This window comes from Phascolarctos cinereus, unplaced genomic scaffold (assembly GCF_003287225.1).
Source record: "Phascolarctos cinereus isolate Bilbo 61053 unplaced genomic scaffold, phaCin_HiC Scaffold_5;HRSCAF=322, whole genome shotgun sequence".
NCBI classification, from domain to species: domain Eukaryota; kingdom Metazoa; phylum Chordata; class Mammalia; order Diprotodontia; family Phascolarctidae; genus Phascolarctos; species Phascolarctos cinereus.
Genome location: NW_027555958.1, coordinates 32,767,725 through 32,784,527, shown reverse-complemented (window position 1 = coordinate 32,784,527; position 16,803 = coordinate 32,767,725). Strand labels below are relative to the sequence as shown.

The following is a 16,803-nucleotide window of genomic DNA, read 5'->3' as shown; positions in this document are numbered from 1 at the left end:
ATTGGGTGTCAGGCATGTTTATCATGAAAAAGAAAGCTTACTGAGTGACAGAAGAAGAGGGAGAACTTGGAAGCAGCAATGGGGAACAAAGAGTATTCTAACTCCTCTGCCTTAGCCTCAGCCCCAAAGACAATGAGTGAAATTGCAGCCAGTACTGGAAAGGGTAGCCAGGGAGGCTGTGTCATCACTGGGGAGCCCGGTTTCAGTAAGAGCTAGCAGATAAAAAGATTGGGAGAGGACTAGATTTAAGATGAAGGGAAGCTTGTTGTCTAATGGAACAGGCATTCCAGAGGGCACAGTGGAAGGGCTGGATGAAGTTGGGCTGAAACTTTGGAGTAGGAAGGTTGAGGGAGATGGGAACAAAGAATTGGGTGACAGGGGTAAGAAGCGGGGTTTGGGTGATCTACAGAGTTCAGCATCACTGGGATGTGAAGGGGTATGACCAGATGGGAGAATGTGTATTGAGTGGAGAGCATCTCACCTCTACCCTCAAGGACATGAGTAGCATGAGACAGAAGGCCTGGAGTCAAGGGATGGGTTGCTCCTCTTTGCACTGGCGACTCTCCACATCTCAGTTGGGAGATTGGGCTGGCAGGAGCGGGGTGGAGGATGGCTGAAAGTAGCTGCTTTGGGCGGATGGGAGATACTCATCCTGGCCCCTTGCACCCTTTCCTCATGGGGCACGCTGTGCCCAGCTGGAGAGGGAAGGCTCAGGGGCTAGTGCACCTGTAGTCTGAAGTCTCAGAACCTGAGGAGGCTAAGAGGCAGCATCAGGAAATGGTATACCCTCTGTGCAAATAGAAGATGGGGCCAGCCCTGAATAGCCTGTCTCAAGATATGCTCTGCCCAGTGCACCCAGAGCAGGAAAGGATGGAAACATTTGGCCAAAATGAAACTAACCAAAGGCCAGGGAGTCTCTCTTGGAAAGTCCTACTTTCTGCTCTAAAAATAGTGTTAACGTGCCATGGGAAAGTTCTCTGGTAGTCATTTTCATTAAAGTTGTCATTCTTCTGTGTCACGATATTTATCATGAAATGTTGCTATATTTCCCTTTGTGTGTGTGTTTTTCACTAAGGTAAACTTGGTTTGATAAGAATGTTGACTTTTAATGAAAACCAATGTGTATTAAGGATTAGCTCCAGCATCCATGGATTACTTTATTATACTTCTAACACCAGAAAGGAAAAAGTGACAGGAACAATAACAGCTGATGTCACATTATCAAACAAGTGAGAAATTCGGGGTGGGGGGGGGTAATGTTAAAAAGCTAGCTGGGTCAACCCCGGCTCTTGGCCAGATGTCCTTTACTCTTTTGCTCTAACCAAGACTGCTGAATGGAATGTGAGAAAGCCACTGTCTACACATTACAGGTCAGGCACACACAGCAGACCCCACCCCAACCAGAACTCAAAGTAGTTCATAGAGGACAGGCAAAATGAGCTTATTCCTTTTCTCCATATAATGGGTATGGCCATAAGACAAGTGAGAGCCGCATGACAGAATAGACCAGGGGCTGGACAAGCAGAAGAGTTGGGTCGGGGCTTCAGCTTTGCCACTTATTAATGGTGTGATTTTGCGTGAGTAACTTCTCATGTCTGTACACCACACAAGGTTGTGATAAAGGGCCAATGAAGTGAAATCTTTGTAAAGTACTATGTTAATGTTAAAGAAATTGTACTCTAATTTTGATTAAAATGTTATTAAAGTATCTCTTCCCCTTTCCACCCCCCCCCTTCCCCCAGCCCTTTTCCCTTATGGCTCTTTGAGTACATTCCTTTGATTAATACTATCTTGTTTGAGAAATGAGCACTTGAAATCTTGGCCTTCTAAGGCTACAATTCGTAGAAACCTTTCTTAACAAGTTCAGCCTTCTCCCTGAGGCAAACACTCACCTTCACACTCCCAGCATCATCTCTTCCATCCACTTGGAGTTTGGAGATATTTTCAGTTATTTTTGTATCAAAAAAGCCTAGGCCAGACTGTGAAAAGTCACTAGTAGCTTTAAGTCCTTGGCAAAAAAAGTCAGAAAAAAACCCCAGTTCTTTCAGAACCGGCTCATCTTTTCACTTCATCAAGAACATTTCTAGATTATAAGGCCTGTGTATTCAAAAAAACTGTACCTTGATGAAAGGTGATGAAAAGTGACTTGATTGGCTCACTAAAAGGGGAGCCGTTCTCTGGGATTGCTTTCTATGGATCATTGCCCCTCCCTGGGTGAAAGATGCTTTGCCTAAACCTTGACTCCTCCCTGCCTCACTTGGATGAATTAACTGATGACTAGTGAGCCATCGAAGTCCATATGTTCAATCAGTGTTTGATGACTTGTCGATGCAGGCAGAGAGGGAGAAGTCCTAGAACTGGAGTATGTTCCCTCTGAGTCTTCTAAAGTTTCTTAACTCCTTGTAAAACACTTGCAATGTTAGCTGGGTCATTTGCTTTTGAATAGCTCCAGTTAAAGCCCTTTCACTAGGATGTGGGCTTTCTGCTGTAGAGAAAACAGCAGCAGCAGCTGAGAAAAGCCCCAGGTGCCATGAAAACCCAGCCTATGAGTTGTACTTTTAGCCTTGAATTCAGTACTTTCTGACATATGATTGAACTTGATGAGGAGGGGTTACCTGACAAGATTAGCTCCTAAGTAACCTATTCCAGAGAATGGTTAGAAGTCTTGAGTGATGTAGCACTGCTATCAGATTGTAAGCCTCATGAGGACAGGGATGGTGTCTTCACAGTTCTTCAGTATCTTTGAATAAATGTGCCGGTTTATTACTGTACACAGTCCTCTAGATAACGTGCCTACTCTTAGAAATAAAAATGAAACACTTTTTTTTCAGTTAAACATATTCCAGAACCAAGTTGAATCGCATTTTGAATTTCCCAAGCCTCTACTAAACAATGATATACAAGGCCTGTACATTAATAATGGGTGATAGTTTTATGTTTTTGAGAAAAATGTCAACCTCATTGTTTTAAAAGAATGCATATCAATCTCTGAAGGCATGTATTGTATGCAAATGTAGTGCTTGACCTCTGAATCCCCTGGATTTCCTAGTAGCATTTCCCCTTTGAATTAAAAAAAAATAGAAGCTATGTGTCCTTGGAAGATATTAAATATAATTCTAATGTTTGTTTATCCGAAATCTGTGGAGCATTTGTCACAGTGAACAGAGCCCAACTGTGGAGACTAAGAACCTGAGTTCTAATCCTACCTGGGACTTTTAACTGCCTGTGTGACCTAGGGCATGTCATTTAACCTTTTCTAGGCCAGTTTCCTCACATGTAAAATGAGGGTGTTGGAATAGACTCAGAGATATCTTCCAAGTCTGCGTATATGGTCCTGTGTGCTTAGGCTCTGAGAGGGATCTGAAAATGAGTAAGATACATCCCTGCCCGTAAGAAGTTTATAATCTAGTAGAGGAGATAAGACATGTACAAAAATACTATAATCCATTATTAATATTTGTTGAAATGAAATATTCCCAGTTGAGGTTTTTTAACTCTGAATTTGTATTTATGAATGTTATGAGATTTGTGTTTTAAGGAAAGTAGATTTTAGATGGTAGATTGTGGCCCAGTGAAGTTAATGAAATTTTTTGCTTGGGCTGAAAGAGCTAAATCTTAATGGAAGATAGAAGACAGAAACCTGTTCATTTATTATGATCTTAAATTTATTACAATTACAGTTAACAGAACAAGGCACATACTGTTGACTTATGATCTATCTTGGAACATTTATAACTAAATGGCTGCTTAAATTAATACAGGTGCACCATATACATGATATGGGGGGAGATGTTCAGAGTTTGTACAACTAAAACTCCAGGCTTATTCAGCTACTACAGCTTCAAAATAAACATGCCCTTCACTTTGGAAGTTTCTTAGTGACCCCCGTTCAAAACATTTCTCAGGCTTAGTCAGTGGTAGGAAGAAGAAAAAGGTGAAAGGGTTTTTTTTTGGGGGGAGGGGGGGAGAAACCTTTCTATTGTTTTCCTAAATGTAATATTCCAAGTTTGAAGAACCTCACAGGTTACTTGCTTTACACAATAGAAGAGTTTCTGAAAAATAATTAATAGTTCAAAACATTTTCAGTGAGTTAAAGAGGTCATAATTTAGAAGAATCTATGTAGGGTGAATCTTTTTGAAAAGAAAATGTTCAGACCCTACTAGATCTCTGTTGTGAACATGAATATATGTATATTAGGTTTTCTTAAACTGGGCTACACTTCTGTTTAGAGTTTGAACAAAGGCATGGTATTGTGTATTTTGAATAATTGTTAGTATTATTAGCTCTTGGCATTAAAGTATTAGCATTTGGGTCAAAAAGTCAATATCTGGCTTTATTTGCTAAGTCCTGAAATGCTCCTTGTTAGGAGCACTGTGGCACAGTAGGTTTTCTTCTCATGGAAGGCAGCCTATGACTAAATGCCTAGATGATTGTCAATCTCAAACTTTCCTGATATTGAAAGTAGACTTGAGGCCATGCTGCCTTGTGATTCTGTTTTAGGTCTGTGAAATGTCAGTTTACTTGGGAGAAAAATGGCTTTATATGTAAATCTGCAGTTCCTGCTCTCAGACAGTATTCAAATTCAGAACTAACAAGAAGAGGGGGGAACCTTGGGATGCTATTACCCACAGGTAATCTTGTAGACAGTGGGCAATTACAGATGACTGCAACTAAAGTCACAATAATGGTTGGAATCCTAAAGCACAGAATCAGAGGCCTGGAAGGGTCTTTGAGTTGTTATTTATTCTATTCTCATGCCCTTTAGACAATTTGACCATCCTATACTCTTCTGAATTTAAACAGCCTGATTTCTTCCCTTATGTCAGGCAAAAAGCCTACTGACTTTTTGCCAAATGGAAGTTGGCCATCCAGAAATACGTATTTGGATGACTTTTAATACTTGCACAGTACATGTAAGGCAACTTAACTTTAGACTGTGCTATTTAGGGTTAGAAGATGTCTTAATTGGGGATAATACCTTGAGTAATTTTCCAAGGAAGGACTTTTCTGTCAGAAGTCTGAATATCATAGAACAACTCAACCCTGGAAGACCTGAAAGGAGAGACCGTTGACTGAATAGACTCCAAACTTACAAAACTAAGTGTGGAAAGTACTTAGGACTCCCTCTTTAAGTGTTTTCCTTCTCCATCAGAGTAGGTGTCTGCTGAACCAAATGGTGGAAGTGGTTTGTTTAATCACTTAAGGAAAACTGAAGTTTCCAAGCCCACCATCCCTTAGAAACCTTCAGATCCCAAGAGGAGCAAAGAGATGAACTCCTTATGAAGTCACTGGTTTTTAGCAGCTCCTAATGGAGTGTGGCTGAACTTTATGAGATGCCAGATTGTTTCATTATCTTTAAACTCTGGGAACCCAAATTAGCAATAAAGGAAGAAGCCCATACCATAGCTGCAATGGTGAGATTATGAGACTTGGGAATTTGGAGGATTCTTCCCAGAGGAGCAAATGTAATATAAAGAATTTTTAATCAAATACATCATTGAATCTTAGGTACAAATGGGGAGACTAAAAGGAAAGGCTGGAGTTTTCCAGTGGAGTTCAAGGAATATGGTGTATGAGGCAGAAGTACACCCCAAACAGTCTTCCTTTTTCCCCTTATTTGGATTCATAAATTTTATTTCCTAACAATTGGAAGGAACCTGAAGGATGCCTTTCCAGAAGGCAAACCCCATTCTAAAGCACTTACGACATAATTTGTGAGCTCCATGATGCTTAAGAATACACAACTTGTTACTTGGGGTGATTTTGCTTTTACTTCTCTTGTTAGGACATGCAGTTATTATAAAGTTTTCTTCTGAACCAGCTGCAATCCCTTCCCTACTCTCCTAACCCCACCCCCTGCACCCTCAATACCCGTAGTCTTCCTGGACAATTCAGGAGGCAATTCTAAACAACAACAATACCTCCAACCACACTCGTTGATTTATAGGTAAAGAGGAGAGTTAGGAAAGCAGCCAGCAGCAGTTTGGGTTTCAACATCAAATAGTCAGCGTTAGCAAGCATTACCAAGTTGTGTGTACATTAACTATGCCACAGTTAAGCCTCTGCTTAGCTCTAGGGTTTATTGTACCGCAGTGGGTGAACTCTAAATCCTTATCCTGGCGTGGGTGCAATGCACTCATTCAGTCCTTTGCTAAGAAAAAAAGCAGAAATCCTTCTTTAAGCCATTCTTCTAATACTGAATCATGAAGCTAGTGGAGAGATTTTTTTTGGAGGAGTATTTGAGCAGGAAAATGTCTTTCACTTAGTCAAGTTCTGAAGTGAGTGGAACCAGGCTTAGAAGATGAGTAGAAGGAAGAGTGACTCCCAGCCATCCAAGCAATGACAATCCTATAATCCAGTTCACGCGTTTGGGCAAGTATTTTACTGACCAGGGATCTGGCAGAGTTTTTCTAATGGTAAAGCTAGGGTGTCTATGTTTAGGGGCTATTGCAAGATTTAACAGTAAACAAAAAATCTGAACTTTTCTAGTTCAGATAATAGTGTTTTTTTATTTGCCTTTACTTAAAGGCTATGTTAGATTTGGGTTCCCTATAAGACGCTTTGTTTTACATTACTATTATACTTACTAATGCAAAATTCCGCTAAGCAGTTCATAGCTAGAAACTATTCATAAGTTACCATCCCAGAATAGAAAGCCGTTTCCCATGAGTCATCTAGAAAGGCCTGAAGTATGGAGGAAAAGATCATCACAATGGTGAATTTATCAGTTCTCATGATTCAGTAAAACATTTTCCTCACCAAAAGCTTGATGTGACTAGGGTTTATTTGGGGGTTTTTTGCCCTTGTCCAGAGAAAATACTGTGACTTCACCTCTACTCTTGTCTATTGACTCTGCTAGACTGTACCACTCCTCTTTAATGTTATATTCCTGACAAATACGCATTCAGAAACCAAGATCTACCTTCATGTGTGTATGCACGCATGCTTGTGCACTCATGCACATGTCCCTTCATACACAGACTCTGGTCTTTCTGATGCACACGTCAGATAGCGTTCCAGAGGACTGTTTAAGAAGGCATCACAATATTCTGTCTCTCACACTTTTAAAATGTATTTTGAAGTGTGTTGACCTCTTCACTCATCTACTGCTCGACTATGATGTGGGCAGGCAGTCACGAAGGCAGAGTTTGTGTTACGCTTCCATTTGAGCCAAGGCAGGTATCGCCAAATTGGGTTATAAGCGAAACAGCTGAAATACAGACCTCTTTGCTGTTCGAGTAACTGCCTAGGACTCATCAGGTGAATTTCCTGTTGTTCTCAAAGATGATTTGGCAATTACAGACAGGTTGAAAGATGCCCTACTTAATGATAACAAGCCCTTGAGAATGAAAAGAACCTGATTACAAGTGGGATTTTTCTTCTATATTTTATGATTGTAAAGCCATTTGGACAGCTTGTGCCTGAGGCCTTCTTTCCTTTCAACAGTAGGAAATGAAGGACGATTAGGGAAAATCAGGATGAGACAACAACAACAAAAAAAAAATAGAGAAAAGACAGGAAAATATAGGGTGAATAGAAGAGGGAGGCCAGTTCAGGGGTGAGCACCTGGGCCAGAACTAGACTTTATTGCACCTCAGGCAAAATTCTAGCCCGTTTCTTTGTTTTCAGCATTACCTCCAAGAAGTATAGTAAGGTAAAGAGTGGGATGTACTCATGGGATTCCTCCTTTTATTCCTAATACTTTGAGAACAGTAAGTAGAGCTGAAGGGAAAGGTTCTGGCATCTACCTTCAGAACGGTTCACATAACTTAAATGGTGTCAAAACAAGAGTAAATGAGCCAGAATGTCATCATGACAGCATCGTAGAAAAAGACAGAGAGAGGGCAAGGATGCAGAATATAAGGTAAAGAGTGGGATGTGCTCATGGGATTCCTCCTTTTATTCCTAATACTTTGAGAACAGTAAGTAGAGCTGAAGGGATAGGTTCTGGCATCTACCTTCAGAACGGTTCACATAACTTGAATGGTGTCAAAACAAGAGTAAATGAGCCAGAATGTCATCATGATGGCGTTGTAGAAAAAGACAGGGAGAGGGCAAGGATGCAGAATATTAATGTCCTCGCAGGCTGGCCAAGGTGAGGAAGGTGGATGGGTGGGGTGTTGTTTGTGGGTGTGTATGGGGTATGCTGTGTGCACATACACCAAGAAGGGGCATCAGAAGCACAAGAAAAGAAGGATGAATACAGGACCTATAGATTTGAAGCAATGAATGCATATCTGCAAATGCCTGCGTGTGTAAAATCTATTAACATAAGAAAAAACGAGGATGATGTGTGGTTTGTAAAGTGCCAGAAAGCTTTAGAGGAATAGAAAGGAGACAGCCGTGTGTACACTGTAATAGCAGCGCACAGGCACACACACACCTACTCACACATACACACATAGCACCTTTCAGGTTAGCTTCCTACATCTTCCTCTGCAAGACTCACAGCGCAGAAGGATTAGAGAGTTCCATTAGTTTCCAGCTACAGATTCTGTGTTACTCAGAGAATTTGTGTATATGGCTATCAGAACAATTTCTGTGTTGTCCTACACAGTTTATAGACTCATCTGACAGTGAAACCCTTAGGAGCAAACATAATATGGTCCAATATAAATCACACTGAGAAGACGCTCACACAGACTCAAGACTGAATGTAATCCTAACTGACGCTATTTGTCCACTCGTGCTTTCTGTTATCCCTTTCACCCATTCCTACGGTAGCAGTCACATACATACAACAAACCCCCTCCCCCCCATCCCCAAAGAACCAGTTGAGCTATGGTTACTGAGTTGAGTTTGACAAGTGCCGAGCTAATTTCATGGAAGGAGGTGGATCTGAAGGCTGGAGATCATGAGATTCTAGGCACCAGTGTTTTTTGAAGCTGGGCCTCTGTGGGGAATGTCCTCTCTTTCCTTGGCTCAGCTGAAAACTCAGTTCACTTGGAGGGGAGAAGGGGCAACAAGTAGAGGGTGGGAGTTGATAGGGAAGTTTTTTCCTCTTGTCCATCACTTGCTACACAGCATTCAAGCGAAGATCTCCAAAGGGAATCTCTGTAGGTGTTTCTGGAGTGATACTTTTAAGAATACGCTGTTAAGAAGAAAACGTACAGGTTTTTTAAAAGCCTTTTAATGTAACAAACCATCACAGTATTAAAATAAGAATAGACTCTCTTTTTTTTAAAGTTTTATTGCACTCCACAGATTTTGTATTTTTTTTTATAAATTGTAAGTTTGTGGCAACCCTGCATCGAGCAAACCTATTGGTGCCATTTTAATTTTTTTCCCAATTTTTAAATATTTTATTTAAAGTTTCGAGTTCCAAATTCTATCCTTCCCTCCCTCCTCTCCCCACTCCTTGAGACAATAAGCAATCAGATATAGGTTATACATGTGCAATTATGTAAAACATTTCTATATTATTAATTTTGTACAAAAAGACTCAAAAAAAAGAATAAGTGAAAAATAGGATGCTTCAGTCTGTATTCAATCAATAACAATTCTTTCTCTGGAGGGAGATAGTATGCTTCATCATTAGTCCTTTGAGATTGTCTTGGATCATTGTATTGTGGAGAATAAGTAAGTCATTCACAGTTCTTCATCAAACCATACTGTTGTTACTATATGCAACATTCTCCTGGTTCTGATAGAACTCTTTTAAATGGCACATAAGATCTCATTTCTAAAATATATAGAGAACTAAGTCAAATTTATAAGAATACAAGTCATTCCTCAATTGATAAATGGTCAAAGGATATGAACAGTCAGTTCTCAGATGAAGAAATTAAAGCCATCTATAGTTATATGAAAAAATGCACTAAATCACTATTGATTAGAGAAATGCAAATCAAAACAACTCTGAGTTACCACATCGCACCTATCAGACTGGCCAACGTGACAAACAGGAAAATGATAAATTTTGGAGAAGATGTGGTAAAATTGGAACACTAGTGTGTTGTTGGTGGAGTTGTGAAATGATCCAACCATTTTGGAGAACAATTTGGAACTCTGCCCAAAGGACTATAAAAATATGCATACTCTTTGACCCAGCAATAGTACTTTTAGGGCTATATCCCAAAGAGATCATAAAAATGGGAAAAGGACCCACATGTACAAAAATATTTATACCAGCTCTTTTTGTGGTGGCAAAGAATTGGAAATTGAGGGGATGCCCATCAGTTAGGGAATGGCTGAACAAGTTGTGGTACATGAATGTAATGGAATACCATTGTGCTATAAGAAATGAGGAACAGGCTGACTTCACAAAAACCTGGAAAGTCTTGTATAGACTGATACTGACTGAAGTGAGCAGAACCAGGAGAACGTTGTACACAGTAACAGCCATGTTGCACTATGACTAACTTTGATAGACTTAGCCCTTCTCAGCAGTGCAAGGATTTAAGATATCTCCAAAAGTCTCATGATGGAAAATGCTATCCACATCCCAAGAAAGAACTGTGGAGTTTGAATGCAGATTGAAGCATACCATTTGCTCTTTTTTTTCCTTCTATTTCGTTTTGTTTCCTCTTTCTTGTGGTTCCTCCTATTGGTTCTAATTCTTCCTTACAACACCACTAATGTGAAAATATGTTTAACAGGAATGTATATGTAGAGCCTATATCAGATTGCACGCCATGTTGGGGAGGGAGGCAGAGAAAAATTTAAAGCTTTTGAGTAAGCTTATGGAAGTGATTGTTGATAACTCAAAATAAATTAGTAAAAAAATTAAATAAAAAATAAATGGCACTTAAACCCCAAGGAAGCTGTGATATTCTTTGCAGTTTGAGAGGAATTTCTAGTTTATGGTTTTGGAGTCACCAGTGTTCCATAGTGGCAAAGAAGCCATCTCCCAAGCAGGGTTAAGATAGCACTCGGGGGGTCAGCTAGGTGGCGCAGTGGATAGAGCACCAGTCCTGAAGTGAGGAAGACCTGAGTTCAAATTCGGCCTCAGACCAAACACTTGGCACTTACTAGCTGTGTGACCCTGGGCAAGTCACTTAACCCCAATTGCAACAACAACAACAACAAAAAACGAGATAGCACGTGGGACCGACCCCCAAACATAAGGAAATAAGCAATAGAGGTAAGTATAATAATAAGGAAAGTCAAGATGAGATAATAAAATGCTTTAGTTCAAATGCAGAAGAAGTTCCAAATAAGTAACTTCTACAGCAATGAAAATGAAAGTCAGAGGGTTTGAATCACTTCAAATCCTAATTCCAATGCCTCTAATTCACCTCATGCTCATGTAGTCATCACAGAGAAAATGTGAAGACCCGCCACCCTAACAGCAGCTAAGAGGTCCACTGGAACTGTAAGGACTGATTTAAACCATACTTGGGTCTGTGAATGGAAAATAGAAAAAACCAGTCTTTAAGCTCAGCATCTGTGCACAGGAGAGAAAAAAAACAATGGGCTTAATAAAACTACTTAAGTAAAATCATCCTTGACCAAGAGAGTGTGCATCTCTGGTAGACAGAGCTAAATCTGAAAGCATTTTTCATTGCATCGATTTTAGTCAATAAACATTTATTTAGACAACCTCTGTTATGTGTCCTTGTCTACTTTTTGGATTGGAAAAACATGCAGAATGTATGATGATTTCTTACCACCCACCTTCCTGTGAACATTGAGTGCGCTAACCAGTGCAAGATTCAGGACAATTCTGTGCCAGCTTGGTCCTCCCCATCTAAAGTTCCTATGAGTTTTTCTTCCTTTTAGAGGCAATACCCTAGGGAGCTGGAAAAGCTCCATCCTCAGTAAATACAGTTCATAAAATTGTGTTCTTTGTGATTCAAATGTCTAGTATTATGTTCCTAGATCACACAGAGGAAGTCCAAAAACAGAGTACAGTGGCTGGCTGAGGTTAAAACCTTGCACTCTGAGCTAACCAGCTCCTAGGGCCTGTGCCTCAGCAGAAGCAGGGGATTCCTTAATAGGTGCCCGGTGGCATCCAGTTTTTCCTTTGGTTAAAGATCTGAATCTAGAAGTGTTTGTAAACAGACATGCCTCTTGTTCATTTAAAGCTGGTAACCAAACACTCTAACTGGTCTTAAGTGGTACAGTGGTATATATATATGAGAAGAGGTGGCTACTAAGGCATGTGTGTAGGGGCTAAGGCAATCCTAGATTAAGTTATGAAGTAGGGAGAGGTTATGATCTGTATCACACCCTCCTTTTACTCCCCAAACACCCAGCATTCAGCCCTGTTGCAGTAGCCCCCGTTGGATTGCCAAAGTCTTTTCAGTGTCATTTTCCAAATTTGGAGTCAGATGGCTTGGGTTCAGAATTCAACTCTGCCACTAAGCTTCATGAGCTTAGGCGAGTTTCTTCTTCAGTCATCATTTTTCCCATCTATAAGGAAGTAGGGCTAGAAGTGGTCTTAAAGTCCCTTCTAGACCTGTGGTCTATGACTTCAAGGGCCACCTCGTTCCACCCATACCCAAGAATCCTCTCTACAACATCATTGACAATTGGGGAGGGAGAGAGTAAGCATTTATTAAGTGTTTACTGTGTGCTAAGCACTTTACAAATATCTCACTTGATCCTCACAACAACCCTCTAAGGTAGGAGGAATTATCTTCATTTTACATTTAAGGAAACTGAGGGAAATAAGTGACTTGCTCGGTGTCACACAGGAAGTATCTGAGGTTGAATTTGAACTCTCATCTTTCTGACTCCAGTTCTATCTACTGCATCACCTAGCTGCCCATATAACAAGTGGTCATCAGCCTTGGATTGGAGACCTCTGGTGAGGAGGCCCTATCTGCTGAGGTAGCCTCTTACACTTTTAGCTAGCTCTCAATATTAGAAAGGTTTTTACCTGCATTAATACTATCATATTCCCTCACCCTCTGCAGAAAAAAATCTCTCTTGCAAGTTCCCATTTTCTGTCCACACCATCACCATGCTCCCAGTCACCCAAGTGAAAATGTTTCCAGATGTTTAACTTCAGTCATCAGATTACCACTAGCCCCATATGCTTTAATATAAATATAAAAACTATCCTAAAAAGGCCTTTCATCCTTCACCAATGATATAGCTACTATGTTATTTAATTCATTATTTAATTATTCATTCCCTTCAGTAGTGACTACCATAATGATTCTGATGGAAAAATCTCTGAAATTTTGTTTTCACTAAGAAAATAATAACTGATTGATATCTAATAATAGATACTACACAAATAATTTGCCCAAGAATTAACATGCAAAGGTCAAATGCTTTTAAAAGGTAAAATCCAAAAGATATTGTCATAAAGTCTATGTTAACAAGTATTACCCGAGGGATTTTTGTCGTTCAGTCGTTCTAGTCATGTCTAACTCTTTGTGACCCCATTTGGGGTTTTCTTGGCAAAAGTACTAGAGTAGCTTGCCATTTCCTTCTCCAGCTCATTTTATAGATGAGGAACTGAGGCAAACCATGTTAAGTGATTTGCCCAAGGTCCCATAGCTAGTAAGTGTCTGAGGCTGGATATAGACTCATGAAGATGAGTCCCTGACTCCACACCCAGCACCCTATCCACTGTGCTACCTAACTGCCCTACCAAAAGGATACATTTTCTCAGGTAAAATCTGGTCACTTGTTTCTCTCTATAAGATAGATATTCTCTCTCTGGAACATTTGTCACAGATGATGATTGCCCTCCAGAAGCACTATTCTTATCACATTGTAGAATTTGCCTCTAGTTGTTACCACATACATGCGAAAAACAAACAAACCCCAGGGGTTTGAAAAACATTTACATTTATGGATGACACCTTGATGCTACTCATGAGTGGGTCCAAGATCCCATTGGCTTAACCAGTGTGATATTTCTTATATCCCTAATGTAAGTGGAGGGGGAAGAAATCTTACCAATGTTCTTGACAATTAGGAATACGTGAAAGGAGTTAAGCCATGACACTGGATAGCCAAAGGATTACCTTTTAGTGCATCTCTTTTGTTCAGGAAAGAATTTTTGCTCTAATATGCGATCTAAACCGCCAAGCACATGCTGTATTTTACATTGTAATCGCCTTGTATATGTCATTCTCCCCTACTATACTGTAAGCTCTGTGAGGACAGGAGGTGGTGGTATGGTTCAGTAGAAAGAATACTGCATTTGGAGTCTGACCTTGCTCTGCCACTTACTATCTGTGTAACCTGGGACAAGCCACTAGGGACCTCAGTTTCCTCATCTGTAAAATGAAGGAGTTGGACCAGAATTATATCATTCAACAAGCATTTATTAAGTGTGGATTCTGTGCTGGGCACTGATGATAAAAATACACAAATGAGACAGTCCTTGCCCTCAAGGGCTTACATTTTACTGGCTGACCTCCAGGGCCCCTTGGAGACAAGTTCTAAATCTATAATCCTATGAACTTTAATTCATTTTGGTTCTGTCCATTCTTCTCTGTTCTAATTCACTTTGGCTCTTGAATACGTCACTGACTTTAATGCACTGGCCTTCACAAATAACAATGATGATGATGATGCTATAGCTGACATTTATATAGTGCTATAAGGTTTGTGAAATTCTTGATACAAATCCTGACATGATCCTCAACAGCTCTGTGAGGTAGGGAGAGCAAATGTTATCCCCATTTTATAGATTAGAAAACTGAGACTCAAAAGGTTTAAATAACATACCCAAAGTCACACAGATGAAGGCAAGCCTCCTATCAGAACTTTTGGTGGTTTAACTAGAGGTTTCAGAGTTTTTTTCCATCAGAATCATTATGGTAGTCACTATTGAAGGGAATGAATTATTAAATAATGAATTAAATAACATAGTAGCTATATCAATGGTGAAGGATGAAAGGCCTTTTTAGGATAGTTTTTATATTATATTTATATTAAAGCATACGGGGCTAGTGGTAATTTGATTTATGCTGGTCTATTCTGCAAGTATTATCTGGCACCATACTGGTAACCAGCAAGGGCATTCACCTTCAAGACAGATGACTAATTATATTAAAGGCTCAGAGTATGTCCAAGGAATAGACTGATATTAACTGATTCCTACAGGGTACTAACCCACGACCTTTTTCTCAGTCCCTTAGTGTTCTACCTACTACAGCTACCCACTAGCAGACCTTGCCAACAATAGATATCCTAAATGAATCACACTATTAATTCACTGTTCTCTGAACAGTAACAATGTATTGGAAATCACCTCTCTTTTCCTAAGCCCTTGGCCAACACAGCCGCATCCCTGAGGGATGATCCTCTGAATGGAGTTGGTTATGTGAGTTACTGATTTGCATCTGGGTGAAGGATAACTGTAGCTTCCACAATCTTGGCTCAGATACTGTTACCCTCTGTGATCTGGGAAGATGATTGTGCTTCTTTGTTGGGAGAGGGAAGGAGGCTGGGCCATCCCCCAACTTGGTTATGTGTAAACCGGAATTTTTGTGTCATTATACTTTGGATGTCCCAGATCAAGTGTCCCTCCTAAATTCCAATCTGAAAGTAGGGAAGCGATCTGATTAATTTGGGACCCTGTAGATAGGCCAAAAGAGATTTTCTACTCTGTCCCCAAATCACTAGATTGAACTAGGGTGCCCTGAATTTAGTAGTTAGGCTTAACAAGATTTTAAAAAACATTTTAATGGAATAGCAACACATACTGTTCAATCCTTCCTGGTGAATTTAAGGTCATTTGCCCATTTCCCTTAAAAAGACAATGGCATAAGGACTGTTTCCTTCCTGACCATCCATTCCCAGAACATAAGAGAAGTGATACCTCTTTGAATGTCCCTGGAGTGATGATCAACCGATAAATTATATAGGCAGGAATGCAGATGAAGGAAGAAGTCCCAATGCAATATCCCAGGAGGACGGTCCAGCGAGGGTAATTGTAATTGAAGAGCCTTAGCTCTGGAGGGCTGCTCAGAAAGCTGCAGATGATGAACTAGAAGAGAGATGCCAAGAATCATGCTCAATGGGGAGATCACAGATACGTCAGAAAACCTGGGCATAAGGAATGCAGGGTAGGTAAACTGAGTGCTCTATGGTGCCAGGAAAGGAAGGCCTCCAAGCGTCCCCATACCAGGAACTCAAAGGAGGGTGTGTATCAAGATGGGCAGCCATGGAGGGCCTGCAGCCTGCATCAGTGGAGGGATTATGAGTTTTCTACTGGAATACCTGGGGCTTTGAGAGACAACTTTTCAGACAAACTCCAAAGAAGCACTGAACCCCAGGCAGAACTCTGAGACTCAGAAATCACCAGTTTAGCTTGATACCCATTATTAGAGACTTCAGTTTTCCTAAAGTATGGTCAAATTCTCATGCAAAATTCACCCTTGGCAAATATAATAGATATGATATGATATGATATGATATGATATGATATGATATGATATGATATGATATGATATAAAGTCTACTTTTCCTTTAGCTTCTATGTTTCCAGGAAAAATAAATAAAATCTCTTCTCCACTTTCGCATTCCACCCCACCATATACAGATCTCATCTGTCTTTATAGTTTGGGGTTTTTTAAAGATCCTTGATAGTAAGAGCTGCTTTGTTTTGGTTTAATTCCATTAGAATCCTGGGATTGTGAAAAGTACATTTAATAAATGATCATTGAGATGACAAACAGCTGTTGAAACACTTTAACGGTTATAAAGAACATAAATGATTTGTGGTATGTGCAGTTCCTCCCCAGAGTTTTCATTTTTTGTGAATATTAGCGTCAGCTTAACTTCTTTCTGGTTCTCTGGAGGACGATGACTTGACCATACCTGGAGCCTGAATAGCTAGGAGATATTTCTGAGCCACTAAGGCATCTTTTTCTCTTCCTAGGCTTTAAATT

At 40.1% G+C, this 16,803-nt stretch overlaps 1 protein-coding gene across 1 annotated transcript in view; it reads right to left on the bottom strand.

Moving 5' to 3' along the window:
- Positions 1-8,817: 8,817 nt before the first annotated feature.
- The window catches only part of SLC6A4 (solute carrier family 6 member 4), a 59,352-nt gene continuing 51,366 nt past the window's right edge, over positions 8,818-16,803 (bottom strand). The window contains exons 14-15 of the mRNA XM_020963343.2: positions 15,732-15,899; positions 8,818-9,092 (exon numbers count right to left, since the gene is read on the bottom strand). Coding sequence (XP_020819002.1) covers positions 9,018-9,092; positions 15,732-15,899 — 243 coding nt within the window. The 3' untranslated portion in view covers positions 8,818-9,017. The remainder of the gene's footprint in view (positions 9,093-15,731; positions 15,900-16,803) is intronic.